The sequence below is a fragment of the Thalassophryne amazonica genome, chromosome 13, assembly GCF_902500255.1.
Source record: "Thalassophryne amazonica chromosome 13, fThaAma1.1, whole genome shotgun sequence".
Lineage (NCBI taxonomy): Eukaryota > Metazoa > Chordata > Actinopteri > Batrachoidiformes > Batrachoididae > Thalassophryne > Thalassophryne amazonica.
Window position 1 is genome coordinate 28396152 of NC_047115.1, and position 18261 is coordinate 28414412.

General features: G+C 40.4%; 1 protein-coding gene across 1 annotated transcript in view; it reads right to left on the minus strand.

The window, feature by feature from the left end:
• LOC117523726 (C-terminal-binding protein 2-like) overlaps positions 1–18261 on the minus strand; it is an 80909-nt gene that overhangs the window by 8403 nt on the left and 54245 nt on the right. The window contains 6 exon segments of the mRNA XM_034185324.1: positions 1412–1538; positions 1620–1747; positions 2598–2728; positions 3530–3744; positions 7515–7721; positions 8082–8226. Coding sequence (XP_034041215.1) covers positions 1412–1538; positions 1620–1747; positions 2598–2728; positions 3530–3744; positions 7515–7721; positions 8082–8226 — 953 coding nt within the window.

The following is an 18261-nucleotide window of genomic DNA, read 5'->3' on the forward strand; positions in this document are numbered from 1 at the left end:
AACCCATGTTACAAAAACAAACTTTTTTTTTTATAACAGCATATCCCAAATTCAACACAATTTAATATTCCTCAAACTAAGACAATAAAGCCAACTTCAAAGCTTTATCCCGTTCCTGATGTCACTTTGTGAAACATACAGTCTCAGGCTGATCTTCTGTCCAATACAAATTGGTGAAATTTTACTTTTTTGTTTGTTTGTGTGTTTTTCTCTTACAGCTCCTCTCAAGCTCCAAGCTGGGTGGTGAGCGTCGGTGCACAGACATTTTCAGATACTTATGTACATGTGATTTCTTAGTTGTTAAATATTTTTTTATAAATTTGCAACAATGTAAAAAAAATGACTTTTTCAGCTTGTCATTATGGGGTTTTGTGTGTAAAATTCTGAGGGAAAAATGAATTTACTCCATATTAGAATAAGGTTGTACCATAAGAAAATGTGGAAGAAGTGAAGTGCTGTGAATACTTTATGGATGCACTGTAAGTATGTATCATGGAAACGCAAACAGCGTGGATCTGTGTGTGATATTTGACTGGAGTCAGCAGTTCTGAAAAACCAACTGTGCACATACCTAACACACAGAACCATTCAGCTTGTATTTCCGTGATACATGTATATATGGCTACTCTAGGTGCTTCTTGATCCCCCCCCCCCCCCCAACATTTATTTTAAATTTTTTTTATTTATATATTACTTTTTAGCAAGCCAACCTTATTAAATAATTAAATGTTCACCAAATTTAAATGTTGACTTCAAATAATGAAGACTGAGTTTTGTGATGTCATAAAATATTCAAAGATCAAAGACCAAAGGGTGCAGTTTTTTACTTTTTTGTGGTACTGATAATGTGTTGTTATCCATGACTTTTCTTTAAAAAGGCTGTTTTTTAATGCTCATTTTTTTTCATTGTGACAAAGACATACAACCTATTAACGTGAATTTATTTAAGATCAGGTGACATCAGAGCGATCCTGGCTGCTGGAGTTGTCTTTTTTTTTTCCTTTTCGGGGGTGTGGGTTCAGGGAACTGGAGAAATGCTGGGTGGGAAGTTGGGAACAGTACAGATGAGTCAGAGTGTGGAGCAGAAAGGGGCTACAGATTTTAATGATTTTTTTTTTTTTTTTTACAAATTTGATATATTTTAACAAAGATGTTATTTGCAGTGGCCTGTGGGCCAGCAGTAATTGCGCTCATTTACCTGGTTGAGAATTAGGTATATAATTTGTCCTGCATTCCCCCCGTTGCTATGGCCTGTACCATGGTTTGGTGCACTCGGCTGTGTGAGAGAAGCAGTTCAGACAAAATAGAGAGTGAAAAATGAAGAAACTAAACTTAAAGGATCAATTCAGTGGGGCCACGAATCCTCAGTGATGCCACCAGCCTGCTGGATTCTCATAAATCCACCTCCTACCTGTAGGCGGCGCCGTTGATCTCAGGGTGGACTTGTGGCTGCTGCTGTTGCTCCATCATCCCCCAGGGTGCCGTGGTAATGAAGAACTCTTTGTTGACGCAGTTCCGAAGACTATCCGGAATCCGTCCTGCAACAGGATGAGAGGAAACAGACAGTTAAAAATCACAGTAACATTTGAACATGAGCGCACTCATGAGAGTTCACGTACCAGTAATGGCTCGTCGTATTTCGGTGGCGGCAGCCTCTCTCATCTCTAGCGAAGCCTGCTCGCTGTACCAGGCGGTGTGCGGCGTGCAGATCAAGTTGGGGGCATCTTTCAGGGGACCTTGTGAAAAACTGCTCAACAACATAAGGGAAAGTTTTAGTCCTGAAACACACCAGATGTGCTGTGTGGACATGGCAACTGCATTGTGTGTTCGATTGTCATTTCGGCGGCCATGTTAAAAATTACACCTCATCTGGTATTGTGTCACAGCAAAAATTTACAGGGAAATAACCTATAGGCACTCATTTTAGCATCACATGTGTATTTAACACCATTTATTGGATTTTATATATCTGGGGAAAGAGGTCAGGGACATGAAAAATATAAATATATTTTTCAAAAACTTTTTCAGTCATTGAAGAAGTGGCATGACATGACTGTTATCCAGTTCCAAGAAGTAACTTTTCTGGTCTTCATTTTTCTGAACACCCCTCATTTGTACTTTCAAAGACTTCTATGAACCACAGGATGTGTAAATATTATTTAAAAAAAGGAAAAGCTGTTGGTTCAGATGGTGAGTCTACATGTATATTTATATTTTAAATTTACATATTGTAACAAACTGAATATGGCATGTGCTTTTACACAGGTGTTGTCAGCTGACTGTCGCTAAGATCAGTTGCATGCACCGATGAAACAAACAAACAAACACAAACAGCCGATTACCACCCTGTAAAAATCACTTCCAAAACACATTTCTAAGAAGAAAGAGAATACATTTTTTATTTTATTTTATATGTTTATAAAAGACTAAGGGTGTGGAAAGACTGAGCTGGCTACACCAACAACGCAACAGCTGAACACTCATGCACCATGCACACACAGCTGTCACCAAAAGAAAGACCGCAGTTAACCTTCAAAAAAACAAAACAAAAACTAAAACAAATTGTTATGTCAGAAACAAGCTGGTGTGGTTATCACCTGAAAGGCTCAGACTCGTGGACATCCAAGGCGGCTCCACGTATCCTGCCTTCCTTCAGAGCCTGAGCCAGGGCTTTTTCATCCACGAGTCCACCCCGCGCAGAGTTGACTAGAAATGCACCCTGACGCATCTGAGCGAATACAAAGCGCTCAATCAGATTTATTAAAAAAACACTATAATGAAATCAACATGTAAACAACTAATTTCATCCAGCTCGCTTGTTCTCTGCATAGGTTAAGCTCATGAAAGACACTGATACATTGTTGCAGGTTATTAATTATACCCTAATGAACAGATGTTATGAGTGCAACATTTAATTTATGCTAATACATACCACTAAATCCTGCATACTGTAACTTTAATATGTCAAGGGAAATGCGCAACCTGAGACCACACATTTAGTCAGAAAAAGGCCTGTTTAGTGGTTTGCAAAGGATGTTAACTCATTTTTGCGGAGGTGGGGATGAAGTAGGGGATTGAGACTAACGGATCCTTGGTTCAATTCCCTGTCAAACAGGAAAATCACTAAGATCCCTTGGGCAAAGTCCTTAATCCCCATGTTGCTCTCCGTGTGCAGTTGAGTGCATTGCATGGCAGCGCACTGACATATCAGTGTGTGAACTGGTTAATGTGATGCACCACTGTAAAGCAACTCTTCTGCATCAGACAGAATAGCACTGCAGAAATTCAGCCCGTTGACCAAAACCATCTTCACATTTTTCCTAAAAGATACTTTTTATGCAACAAGGTTGGCTTGTTTTTGAGAATGTACAAGAATGCGGTTTCACACACAGATTTGGAGGTCAAACAGACATAAAATTCAGAAAAGAAGTGGCGGCTACAGGCAACAGGTTTATTGCAGCAAAGATTGCACAGCACGAGTATACTTGGTGTTTGTGGCGCTTTACTTGCAGTAGTGTGGTGGAGGCACCTGTTTGATGGTGAAGTCGTTGATGAGGTGGTGGTTGTGCTCGTTCAGGTTGCAGTGCAGAGAGACACAGTCGCTCTGGTACAGCAGATCCTGCAGAGTGTAGACGCGCTGAACGCCCAGCGAGCGCTCTAATCCGTCCTGGAGGTAGGGGTCGTAAAAGATCACGTTGAAGCCAAACGCCTTCGCCCGCATTGCCACTGCCTGACCCGAGCGACCTGGGAACGGGAGGAGCAGTGGTATTGAGCTGAATTTACCTTCACATGATTCCACTCCACCAACAAAAACATTTTTTTTTTCCACAGCAGATTTGGTTGATTGTTCTAATGTTTGGGAACAGAATGAGTGCTGACCAGACAAAGTGCTTTTTTTTTATTTTTTTGGAAAGACAAAATTAACTAATCAATGACACAGTGTAGCAGCATTATGGGAATAGCCTTGGAGCGACAGAGAGTCAGCAACTTTTTGCAACAAAGTGTGACAGGAGGAGAAATGACAAACTACCAGCTCTCAGAAACTAATCTAAATGGAAATTAGTCAATCTGAAGGTTGGTAGGCTGAATAGCCTGAAGTCTTTAGCTTGCATACACATTTTTCCACCGTAAAAGTGGCTTTGTAAGGAAAAGTTATGTTCACTACAAATATGAACCATCAAGAAACAAAACTGATTAATTAAGACAGAATCTAATACACACTGACATTTTTGCAAAATTCTAATAATAATAATAGTAATAAAAAAAAACCTAAGAAATCACATGTACATAAGCATTCATACCATTTGTGCAATACTTTGTTGATGCACCTTGCACCTTTGGCAGCAATTACAGCTTTAATTCTTCTTGAATATGATGCCACAAGCTTGGCGCACCTATATTTGGGCAGTTTTGCCCATTCCTCTTTCCAGCACCTCCAAACACCAAACGTCTTCCATTTATGGATGATGAAGGCCAGTGTGGTCATTGGGACCTTCAAAGCAGCAGAAATATTTCTGTACCCTTCCCCAGATTTTTGCCTAGAGACAATCCTGTCTCGAAGGTGTATGGACAATTCCTTTGACTTCATGTTTGGTTTGTACTCTGACAAGCACTGTCAACTGTGGGACCTTATATGTAGACAGGTGTGTGCCTTTCCAGATCATCTCCAATCAACTAAATTCACACCAGGCAGACTCCAATTAAGCCGTAGAAACATCTCAAGGATGATCAGTGGAAACAGGATGCACCTGAGCTCAATTTTGAGCTTCATGGCAAAGGCTGTGAATACTTATGTACATGTGGTTTCTTAGTTTTTTTTATTTTTAATAAAAGTTAGTCCCTTCGGCTGCTCCCTTGTTTGCACTTGGGGTCGCCACAGCAAATCCAAGGTGGATCTGCATGTTGAATTGGCACAAGTTTTATGCCGGATGCCCTTCCTGACACAACTCCACATTACATGGAGAAATGTGGCAGGGGTGGGATTTGAACCCGGAACCTTCTGAACTGAAACCAAGCGCATTAACCACTTGGCCACCACCCCTGCTTTTTTTATTTTTAATGAATTTGCAAAAATCTAAAAACAAAAAAACTTTTTTTCACATTGTCATTATGGGGTAATTGTGTGTAGATGTTTGTAAAAAGAATGACGTTCATCCATTTTGGAATAAGGCTGTCACATAACAAAATGTGGAAAAAGTGAAACGCTCTGAATACTTTCTGGATGTGCACTGTGTGCGTACATACACACACAGACACAAAAATAAAAGGGGTGTAATGATGTATTGTATCTCGTGATAACTGCATCGTGAAGCCTGTATAAAATCATATTTAAAAAAAAAAATTGTATCGTGATACCATGAAACGTCAACTACTGCATGTACGAAATAATGACCTCTTGCAGAAGAATCATCTATGATTTATAAAATATACAAATAGGAAACAGATAACATCCAGAGTTACAATTTATAATTTATTTAAAGTTAAGCATTTACCACAGATTACTTTTTAAGTAATTAATGGGAACAGTGTAATTATGTATCGTGATAAGGTATCGTATCGTGGAGCTGGTATTTAGTTATACCGCGATTATTATTTCTTACGATTCTGAATCAATCCAAAATGTCCAAGAATTGATTTTTTAAAAGCATTTTTTAAACATAATCTTAAGCCCCGTTTACACAGTGCCGGTAAGAGCTCCCGGAAGCGTCCCAGAAGAGTTTTTGGCTCCTCCGGGCCGTCTTAGGGATCACACGCCGTTGTTAACACCGGCACTAGGGGGCGTGGCTTAGTTCCGGCTTTACTGGGAATCGTCGAAAAAATGATTCAACATGTTGAATAATTCCGGGAGCGCTCCCGGAGAAGACCGGAGAATTCACGTGACAACGGAGACAACGCGAACAATGGTGTTTGATACTTTTTAATCGCTGTTTCATCCTTTCTCTTCTTGTAGTGCCGCAGTTTACACCGCCCTTATTCAGCGGCCGGCATTGTATCCATAATCAACGGCGTATAGAACGGCGACAGAGGCGGTCAAAACGGCGGCGCTAGCGGACAGTACGCCGTTCTATATGCCACCTCCCGGTTAAAACGGCGTTCCAGTATAAAAAGTATAAAAGTATGAAAAGAAGAAACAGAAGAAGAAGAAGAAGAAGAAACAGAAGAAGAAGAAGAAGAAACAGATAATAATAATAAAAAAAATATATGATCCTGGAGTAACGCAGGATTTACCCTGTTTGCCTGGGTAAAAACCTGGGTATTAACCAGTGGTAAAAAGTATAAAAAGAAGAAACAGAAGAAGAAGAAACAGAAGAAGAAGAAGAAGAAGAAACAGAAGAAGAAGAAGAAACAGATAATAATAATAATAATAAAAAAATGATCCTGGAGTAACGCAGGATTTACCCTGTTTGCCTGGGTAAACACCTGGGTATTAACCAGCGGTATACAGGGCTTTATCTGCATCAGCAGAACACCGCCGTTCTCACCCGCGTCTTAACCTGCGATTGTAAGGGATAGAACTGGGTATTAACCCCCGTTGCCTGACGTGTGCCGGATGCTACAGCGTCAAAACATCGCTTTATTTGGCGGATTTAGGGGCGTTTTATCCGTCTATTTGGAGATAGTACAGCCGTCAAAACGCCGGCAAAGTGCTCCACCCCTTTCTACTGCGAAAACAGCCGGAACTACCGTGAACTTCGGTCTACGTACTACCCGCCAACTAAACCATCTATGTGTAAACGGGACTTTACTTGCTGCATGTACTGTTTGTCAGGCAACGGCTTCCGTACTACAGCGTCCCCGCGGGGGGGGGTCCGGCGTGCTTCAAACACTCGTGAGCTGCAGAGTTCATTGGCTGTAGCTTACCATGGCGGACGAAGAGCTAATTCAGCCAGCACCGTCTTTGCTGAAGGCAAATGTTTGGGCGCATTTTGGATTTTATTATTTGCTGCGTAAGAAGGAGCTTGACATGACTTATGTAATGTGCAGATTAGAATCTGCAAAATGAAAGTCAAGTACTTTGGAAACACTTCAAATCCGCAAGCCCACATGCTACGCTATCACCCGGAGCTAAAAGAGGGGAGCAGCGGCTACTGACCAGCACTTCGCTAAACTGCCAGCCAACTCAGAACAAGCAAAGCAGATAAGTAAGGTTACATCTAGAATCACTTGATTAACCTTGTAAAGCTGCATTTTCTTAAACATAAACATTTTTTTATTTTATTTTATTATTACAACTATTTCTCAGAGCTCTTTGAATCGAAAACCGATTCTGAATCGAATCGTCACCCCAAGAATCGGAATCGAATTGAATCCTGAATTGTTGTATGATTCACATCCCTAATATATATAGAGAGAGTTATGCACTGCAATGAGTGCCATTTTAACTGTACATTTCACATGCCGTAGATCTAATCACATAGCCTCTGTGTCTATTTTACGACAGACCATGTGTAAATATTGTACCATTTCAGGAAATCTGCACACATTCTTTCTAAAAGTGCTCCAAATGAACCCACCAAATCCAATCAGGCCGAGTGTCTCTCCTCGGATCCTGGCTGCACCTGATGCCACCTCGCGAATTTGCTCCACGCTTTGGACCCGCGTGCCCTCCCGGAGAGCCTGGTACAGCCAAGTGTTTCGTCTGTACAGATTGAGGATGTGACAAAGAGTTGAGTCAGCCGTTTCCTCTACGGCCGCTGACGGGATGTTACACACAGCAATGCCTGAAAAAAAGAGGAGAGAGAGAGAGAGAGAGAGAAGAATGAAGACACAACCGAGTTCAAAGTCTATCATCAAATGGCGAGACGCAAGGACAGAGAATTGATTGGCACTTGATTCAAAAGTTGCTGTCAGGAAGAGCAGCTTTTCTTTGTCACCCTCTGCAAAATATTAAGCAGGATACATTAAATTAAGACAGTAATTACACACATTAACATTCCTCATCAGCACGTTGAATTCTATGAAAGCAAACACTTTTAATTAGGATGACACACAAAACCCTGCTCTCATGCCAAACACACCACATTGCTAATAGGAAACGACACTTTTGTACGAGCTCACAATCTGCACTCGTCACCACTCACCGAGTTCCCCGGCTGCCTTGATATCAATGTTGTCATAGCCACTCCCGATGCGGATGATGATGCGGAGAGCTTTGAACTTCTCCAGGTCCTCTCGGGTCAGGGTGATGGTGTGGTACATCATGGCACCCACAGCCTCATTCAGCACCTGCCAGACAGAGAAAGGAGCCATTGTCATACGTCATGTAATAATAATAATAATAATAGTACTAAAAGATTTCCTTAATCCATGTAACAACCTGGACTATTTTAATTTTCAAACTTGTTCCTTCAAAGTGAAAATCTGGATTTTAAAATGTAATGATTCAAAGGTTTTATAAGTTTAACAAATCCATGACTGTGTTTAATTAATGCCTGTTCAGGCTTAAATGCGTCTGCAGCACAAAAGCCAACTGGTGCACACAGCAGAATTACAGTTTAACAATATTTGAATGACTGTCAAGTTTAAAAAATAAGAATGCTGGCTTGTTGGGAGTTCTCACTGGTCTGATTTGTCATGGTGCTGACTGTATTCATCACACTGCCAGCGGCTATAACACCAATGTACTAGCCACCCCATAAAAAAGAACATACCAAGCCAGTTACCTGCTTTTATCCATGAAAAGTTTTTAAATAATTAAACTCATAAAAGTGCTGTATTTGATGCATTTTGTCTAATTTAATATTTTACTTAAACTACTGGGCAGCTGTTATATTTAACCCGTTTATGCTCAGATTTTTTTTTTAAGTGGAAAAAGTTGCATTAGTACCTTTGACAGTTTTTACTGTGAGGTAGAAAATGACAGTGATACACTTCGGCAAGAATTGTTGCCAGTGGGTTAACCCTCTGGGGCCGACGCCGTCGTATACGATTGCTGAGACCAAGTTTTACTAAATCATATATAACTTTTTAATGATATGAGATAGAAACTTACTTTTTTTGCTGAAAAGTGAACCCCCTGGGGCCGACGCCGTCGTATACGATGGCTGAGACCAAGCTTTACTAAATTAATTTACTAAACTAAACTTTTTAATGATATGACATAGAAACTTGCTTTTTTTTTGCTGAAAAGTTAACTCCGCAGACTTTCGAGCCACCGCCCACCATCTTTGTACTCCTCATAGATGCTGTGTGATGACGTGAGCAATCTGAGTGTCCAATCAGAATTGGTTCACCGTCACATGGTTTTCCAAAATCCAATCGTAGGGCAGATTTACCTCACGTGATAAACCAAAGATCGTTTTTAGCACTAATGTGTTACTAGTTGGCCTGTTTGAATAGCCATCTGGCTGTTGGCTCCAATGCACCCTGCGCCATTACGCACAGCGATCAGTGAAAGTGAGCAGACGGAGCAGACGGAGAGCCTCTCACACAATCTCACATGCTCAAACACAGAGTCTGTGAGTTTTAAAGATGCTCCACTCCTCATTACCTGTGAATGTTACTGAATAAACCTGTGGCAAGCTCTCTCGCTCCGGCGTAAAGCACTGTTTACCATATCAATGGAGCGAGGGGGGAGGGGCCGCTCCTCAGAGTGTTATAAGGAGCCAAAGTGTCAACGTTGCTTTCAGTGCAGGACAGAACACTCCAAAACACAGTAGAAGTTTGTGATGTGACCTTTGTGTAATAGCAGACAGAAATTGCTTTGAGATGAAGACAAACAAAATGCATAAACCATTTTGTATATATTGTTCAAAATGTGCATTTGTGCTTATTGTTTGAACCTTTTTGTTGTACAGTCTTTCACTCAAGAGCCCAAATTACCTTTATAACGTGTCAAAACAGTTGTTTATTATCCCTCTCAGGCTCAAATTAATTTTTAGTAACAGGGAAAATCAGATATTTAGCTGTTGCAAGTCTGCAGCGCCTGCCTTGAGAGAGTTAAAGTTTGCTGCGTGTTTTGAATAAATGTGTGTGGAAAATTATTTTCTGCATTACTTTTTCCTTTCTTATTTCTGATTGTAAACCTTTATTACACTTATAAAACACCACTAAAACATATATATTCGGAAAGTACAGGTTGTCCTGAAAAAAGAGACAGAAAACTTGATTGTGGGATGCAGGGAGAGCTTACTGCCAAATACATTAATCTGTTTTTAGAACAAATTTGGCTTCAAGAGGGGAGAATTTTAAGATTGTTTGAAAAGCCACAGTTTGGCATGTGAGCTAACCAGGTAGCTAGTAAACACACAGCACAGCCAAATGAGGTCGCTTTTCAATTACAAGCTCACAACTATGTAAAGAGACTGTATTTGTACTATGTAGTATTTTGCAAATGAATGTACAATGATCTGTTTTTCAAACTCAGCAAATCATTTTTGAAATACAATTATGTGGTGCGGCACAGTAAGCTAATATGAGTGCTATTCCCATTTTAGAGTTTCTTTGACCTTTGCTCAAAGTTTCTTCATTACTAGTTTGAGATATTGTGACTTCGGTGGGGGAGAGAGGTGTGTTAACCCCCAAAACATGAATCACCTGCAAATTGTGAATTATCCACAAACCATCAATTGCAAAACGTGAATACTGAAAAAATATCTCCCAAAACAAGAACGCGGGTCTCGCAAAACGTAAATATCATTCATGATTGATATATATATATGAGGGTAGGCTGAAAAGTTCCCCATGAAGGAGTAATGCATTAACTGCATTATAGTGAGCCTTAGAACTTTTCAGCCTACCCTCGTGTATATATATACTCAACAAAAATATAAACGCAACACTTTTGATTTTGCTCCCATTTTGTATGAGATTAACTCAAAGATCTAAAACTTTTTCCACATACACAATATCACCATTTCCCTCAAATATTGTTCACAAACCATTCTAAATCTGTGATAGTGAGCACTTCTCCTTTGCTGAGATAATCCATCCCACCTCACAGGTGTGCCATACCAAGATGCTGATTAGACACCATGATTAGTGCACAGGTGTGCCTTAGACTGCCCACAATAAAAGGCCACCCTGAAAGGTGCAGTTCTGTTTTATTGGGGGGGGATACCAGTCAGTATCTGGTGTGACCACCATTTGCCTCATGCAGTGCAACACATCTCCTTTGCATCATCCGTGAAGAGAACACCTCTCCAACGTGCCAAACGGCAGCGAATGTGAGCATTTGCCCACTCAAATCGGTTACGACGACGAACTGGAGTCAGGTCGAGACCCCGATGTGGACGACGAGCATGCAGATGAGCTTCCCTGAGACAGTTTCTGCCAGTTTGTGCAGAAATTCTTTGGTTATGCAAACCGATTGTTCCAGCAGCTGTCCGAGTGGCTGGTCTCAGACGATCTTGGAGGTGAACATGCTGGATGTGGAGGTCCTGGGCTGGTGTGGTTACACGTGGTCTGCGGTTGTGAGGCTGGTTGGATGTACTGCCAAATTCTCTGAAACGCCTTTGGAGACGGCTTATGGTAGAGAAATGAACATTCAATACACAAGCAACAGCTCTGGTTGACATTCTTGCTGTCAGCATGCCAATTGCACGCTGCCTCAAATCTTGCGACATCTGTGGCATTGTGCTGTGTGATAAAACTGCACCTTTCAGAGTGGCCTTTTATTGTGGACAGTCTAAGGCACACCTGTGCACTAATTATGGTGTCTAATCAGCATCTTGGTATGGCACACCTGTGAGGTGGGATGGATTATCTCAGCAAAGGAGAAGTGCTCACTATCACAGATTTAGACTGGTTTGTGAACAATACTTGAGAGAAATGGTGATATTGTGTATGTGGAAAAAGTTTTAGATCTTTGAGTTCATCTCATACAAAATGGGAGCAAAACCAAAAGTGTTGCGTTTATATTTTTGTTGTATATATATATATATATATATATATATATATATATATATATATATATATATATATATATATATATTCTTAACCTGAAATGGAATTTAATAGGACATGAAGGTTGGGGTTTTTTTGTTTTGTTTGTTTTTAAGTACTGCACTGCTTTAGGAGGGGTGGTGGTCAAGTGGTTAGGGAGCCTGGTTTCAGTGCGGAAGGTTTCTGGTTCAAACCCCAACCTTGCTGGTTTCTCCATGTAATGTGGAGTTGCGTCAGGAAGGGCATCCAGCATAAAACTTGTGTCAATTCAACATGGAGATCCACATCGGATTTGCTGTGGGGACCCAACATGGGAGAAGGCGAAGGGACTTACTGCACTGCTGAATGTCAGCACTGCTACAAAAACAACTCAACAGCTTTTATTGAAGCTTTTGTCACACAACTGCATCAGTTTTTCTAAAGCACCCTCTTATGGCCACACTGAAAAAGGCGTGTGTGTGAACTTCCTGCTGTGTCTGACTCCCGTGGAGGAGCGTAAAAACTGTTTCTACCCCAGCCTTCTTCTGCACGGCACTTTGAGGTACTGTATGCAGTACTGCCCCCAGTGGTGAAGTGGAACTAAGGAGACAGGCAGACATTGGTCAAGATGACAACAATGTGCAGTGACACAGTTGTAAAAACTGCCATTAATGCAACGTTACACACACGACAGATCGGGATGCATGAGGCAGGCGGGCATCAGCCTCCATGTTTGTGTGGCGTTGAGGGTGAATCAGTTTTACTTTAAATTAGTCTGAAAGCTCATGATGCCAGCATTCACGTGAAGATGGATTTTCTCCAACATGCATAAACAACTTGTCAAGGCCGACATCAACGAGACAGCTTCCACAACCTCCAATTTATCCAGACTTGAACTTTATGAATTTATTCTTTATCTAAATGCAAATGGATTGTTTTTGTGCATTCTAAAATATGAGTGGTTGTTTGTGTGAGCTTGCCAAAGACAATTTTTGTCACAATCAATTCATTTTGCAAAATGCAAACAAGGTTGGAGTGAATACAGGCGGGATCATAAAGCAAAATGACAGCTTGTTGTGATACCCAGAATGCATAGCAAGTAGCTGCTGCATGCCACGGCTATTAAATAACAGGTTTAAATTCACAACCCACTATTGGAATTAAGCTAACCAAGTCAGATTAGCATAGCCATGAATTTCCAAATAACATTTTTATTGGAGCTCATTGGAGTTGTAGCAAGGTGCTAAATTCAAGGTTAAAGCACTCGTGCATTAATCTCATTAGTGCAGTGAAGCTGGCCATGGCTCCCCGCGGAAAAATGACAGCAGTGAAGAGAAAGTGCACACCGAGTGGAAAAAGTAAGTAAATGCTTTTTTTTATTGAAATTTGTTTCAACATGTTTCAGGAGTTGCAGCTGTAATGCACCTTCAGGTTTTGTAAAAGCAAATGTCAGTGTGTGCATTCTTCACTGCTGTCACAGAGATATTTAATGAAACATTACCTAAAATATTATTTTCTTGATATATATATATTTAATGCTTTTTCATAACATTAAGCTGACATAATGCAGAAATCGCATTTTTACTCGAGGTCATCAAATATGGCCATCGGGTATTGCAAAGGCTTTTCGTCCATCCATCCAGTCCAATCCTATTACTGCCAGACTTTTGAAATTCACAGGGAACATTCTTGGAACAAAGATCTTGGACAAGTTCAAAGATGGTTAACCTTGATGTATTTTAAGAGGCATTTTAAAAGGGTAAAAAGTCACATTCTGTTTCAGTCTGATCTGTTTTGTTTGTGAGTGACGCAGGTGACAGCCAATCAGAGTAGAGCTACAACGTGACATCAGTTGCTGGTGTCTTCAAAACCGCTTTGTTTTGTGTGTTTATATACATGTTTCTCATATATTATGTAAAAGCTAAGGAGAAATAAACACTTCTAAAATTGAAAATGCTGTTTTTGGAACCTAGTAACACCTCTGAACTTATTTACAAGACATTTAGCCAAGGTTAGCATGGTGAAGTCACTTCCTGGTGTAGCTACTTGCGAACAGCTTCACTTCTGGTACATTATGTAAAAGCTAGTGAGAAATAAACACTTCTGAAACTGAAAGCGCCATTTTTGTAACCTGATAACCCCTCTGTAGTCATTTACAATACATTTTGCAGACGTTAGCTTGCACGCTAACATTTGCAAACTCAAAGCTAACTTCCTATGGAGTTAAATTTGTCTCATTAATAACTGCAGATGCACAGAGGGTGATCTACAAATATTCCTTGATTTGCACAACATGAACAAATGATGATTTGATTTGAACATGTACAAATTGGACGTAAGACAATAGGATCTTAATAATTAATTAAACAACTGCAAATATAAAGAGCACAATGCTTATACGTTGCGTTATTTTAAAATAGAAAATATAAAAGTATTGTCAAAATGTTGCATGAAAGCTGATGAAATACTACAAGGGCATTTCATTAAATATTAGAGAATTTTTTATTACAGATACCTTTAGCTCACATAAGTGAATTGTTGATTCACAATCAGCTCAGTCAGCAATGCAATTCAAACCATCAGCGCTTCAATTAATGATTATTTCCATTAGCAATTAATTTGTTCTTGAGTTTATAAAAAAGTTTTGAAAGCTCATTATATTGTAATTTCTCCAAGCAAAAGCAATTACATTAAACTATGCACTAAACTCGATAATATTCATTTTGCAATCATAAAACATACAATTTTGTAATTTTTCTTTTAAAAAATGGGGGCTGCAAAGTGTGTATGGGTGACATCTTGAAGGCTTGTCATTTGTAATTATCTTGGCCATGGATGTCATATGATCGCCTGATTGTCTGCAGGGTATCTCCAAAATATAAGCACTTTCATACTTCAAGCTCCTGTATTTTAGGTGTAACTTAGGGCTCAGTTTTACTACCCCAATTCCAATGAAGTAGGTCGTTGTGTAAAATGTAAGTAAAAACAGAATACAATGATTTGCAAATCCTCTTCAACCTATATTCAATTGAAACCACAAAGACAAGATATTTAATGTTCAAACTGATAAACGTTATTGTTTTTGTGCAAATATTTGCTCATTTTGAAATGGATGCCTGCAACACATTTCAAAAAAGCTGGGACAGTGGTATGTTTACCACTGTGTTACATCACCTTTCCTTCTAACAACACTCAATAAGCGTTTGGGACCTGAGGACACTAATTACTGAAGGTATGTAGGTGGAATTCTTTCCCATTCTTGCTTGATGTACGACTTCAGTTGTTCAACAGTCCAGGGTCTCTGTTGTCGTATTTTGCACTTCATAATGCGCCACACATTTTCAATGGGTGACAGGTCTGGACTGCAGACAGGCCAGTCTAGTACCTGCACTCTTTTACTACGAAGCCACACTGTTGTAACACGTGCAGAATGTGGCTTGGCTTTGTCTTGCTGAAATAAGCAGGGACATCCCTGAAGAAGACGTTGCTTGGATGGCAGCATGTGTCGCTCCAAAACCTGGATGTACCTTTCAGAATTGATGGTGTCATCACAGATGTGTAAGTTACCCATGCCATGGGCACTAACACACCCGCATACCATCACAGATGCTAGTTGTGAACTTTGCGCTGGTAACCATCTGGATGGTCTTTTTCCCTCTTTTGTCTGGAGGACACAACGTCCATGATTTCCAAAAACAATTTGAAATGTGGACTCATCAGACCACAGCACACTTTTCCACTTTGCATCTGTCCATTTCAAATGAGCTCGGGCCCAGAGAAGGTGGCGGTGTTTCTGGATGTTGTTGATGTATGGCTTTTGCTTTGCATGGTAGAGTTTAATATTTTAAAAAGTTCCAAAGTTCCATTTTTTATTATTATTTTTACAGCAGCTATGCAACATCTGACTACAGATAAAAAAAAAAAGTCTTTCAGCTGATTCATGCACATTCACAGTAATGCAGATTAATGTGCACTGTGTCTGTTAATAACTGGGCAGAAGTTACTTTTTATCTTTATATTTTAACTGAAATTAATATCAAGAAGTGTTTTGTTAAAATGTTCATCCTCTCATAAGTCATAGTGAGCAGCTTGGATTAAAAACAAGTGATAAGCATCTGTGTATGGACACAAAAATCAGAACATTGTTTCATCCACTGTGGCACAGGACAATTATACAGCCTTTCTATTACCGATCTCCTCCTCCTCCTCACTTAACAAAGCAGCACTTCAGGACTCAGCGGGATTAGTCAGTGATGAGGCAATTATAATTGTACTGGATAGAATGAACCATTAAAATGAAACATTATTAAAATGATGCAGAATACCATCTAGCAACGCGCACCGCTTTTGTATTTGATGAGTAGCATCACTACTTATAATATATTAGGATCTAATATACATGTCCCAGTCCAATCGCAGCAATCAGAACAGGGCCCAACGAAGGCAACCGCTGATTGATCAATGTCAGATTTATCCCACACTGATACGTCCTGCCTCAATCTTTTTTCATGAACGCCACATTGATGGAGTTGTAGCTGCCCACTCTATTCAAGGCTTTCTGCCAGCTCACCTGCAACACCACCGCACAAGTTTCAAAAGCACATTTATGCTCTGCTTCACTTCAAATACTCAGCAAGTCTATTTCTGAGTGATGGTACATGTGGTACATTTTCTTCCAGCCAATCAGGTAGTACTTATCACATGAATACACAATTTCATTTCTTGTCATCGTGTCTCATCAGTGTTTTCCTCCTGCTAACAGGGCCGCAGCCAGCGGAGTTGAGTAGATGGACCCCCCCCCCCCGACAACCCAACACTTGCCCTAAACTTTGGCCAAATCTTTGTGTGCGCCACTGAATTTTAATTTTACTTGTAGATTAAAAATTTATAACTACACCCTAGTTCTATCAGAAACATGTGCCATTAAGTATTTCAAAGATAAAGTAGTGATAAAGTATGGTGGCCCTGAAGTAAAAAGCACAAGAGCATCAAATGGAAACACATCAGTTGGATGATACGAGGGCTGTCAATAAAGTATAGGCCCTTTTTATTTTTTTCAAAAACTATATGGATTTCATTCATATGTTTTTACGTCAGACATGCTTGAACCCTCGTGCGCATGCGTGAGTTTTTCCACGCCTGTCGGTGACTTCATTCGCCTGTGAGCACTCCTTGTGGGAGGAGTTGTCCAGCCCCTCGTCAGAATTCCTTTGTCTGAGAAGTTGCTGAGAGACTGGCGCTTTGTTTGATCAAAATGTTTTCTAAACCTGTGAGGCACATCGAAGTGGACACGGTTCGAAAAATTTAGCTCTGTGTTGATAACCATTTATAAAATCCAGGCGGCTTTTGATGGCTTTCAGTGGAGTGAGTATCTGAGAAATTGATTAACAGCTGGGCATGTTCCAACTTGTCCTTAAGGCTTCCAACAGAGGTGTTTTTCCAGTGGCGGAGCGTCGCGGCGGCTGCGAGCCGACGCTGCAATCCGTTCACACGTCTTTCATTAAAAAAATCTCCTTTAACAGTGGAATATCCGGATAAAATGCTGAAACCGACTTCTTCTGAAACGTCTCTGTTCTCTCACGATGTCCTGGATCAATAGAGCCTGAAATGTGGAGGTTTTCAGCTTGAAACAGACTGACGACGGCGCCTGGGAGCGCTGCACGACGTCCCGCTCCGTGGGAAGTCCTTAAAGCGACAGTATCATCTCAAAATCTCTCATCAGCCGTTAAAATTTTCACCGAAAACCAGCTAAATTTTTCGAACCGTGTCCACTTCGATGTGCCTCACAGGTTTAGAAAAAATTTTGATCAAACAAAGCGGCAGTCTCTCAGCAACTTCTCAGACAAAGGAATTCCGACGAGGGGCTGGATGACTCCTCCCACAAGGAGTGCTCACAGGCGAATGACGTCACCGACAGGCGTGGAAAAACGAAAAAGAAGAACGAGGGTTCAAGCATGTCTGACGTAAAAACATATGAATGAAATCCATATAGTTTTTGAAAAAATAAAAAGGACCTATACTTTATTGACAGCCCTCGTATAACAAAACAGCTGATACCTTAACAACTTCCAGCATCTTAACAACCCCAGTGTTTTTTCTTGAAGTGTGTGTTTTGCTGTGATGTCATCATTTTTTCTATTGTAGCGTTCCAACATACGAGGTCTGTTAGAAAAGTATCCGACCTTTTTATTTTTTGCAAAACCCTGATGGATTTGAATCACGTGTGCTTACGTGAGCCAACCTTGAACCTTTGTGCGCATGCGTGAATTTTTTCACGCCTGTCGATTGCGTCATTTGCTGGTAAGCAGCCTTTGTTTGAGGATGGGTGGTGTCTCTCGTCGGATTTTCTTTGCAAGGAAAATGGCGGAATGACTGGAGCAGCGCGACTGCATCAAATTT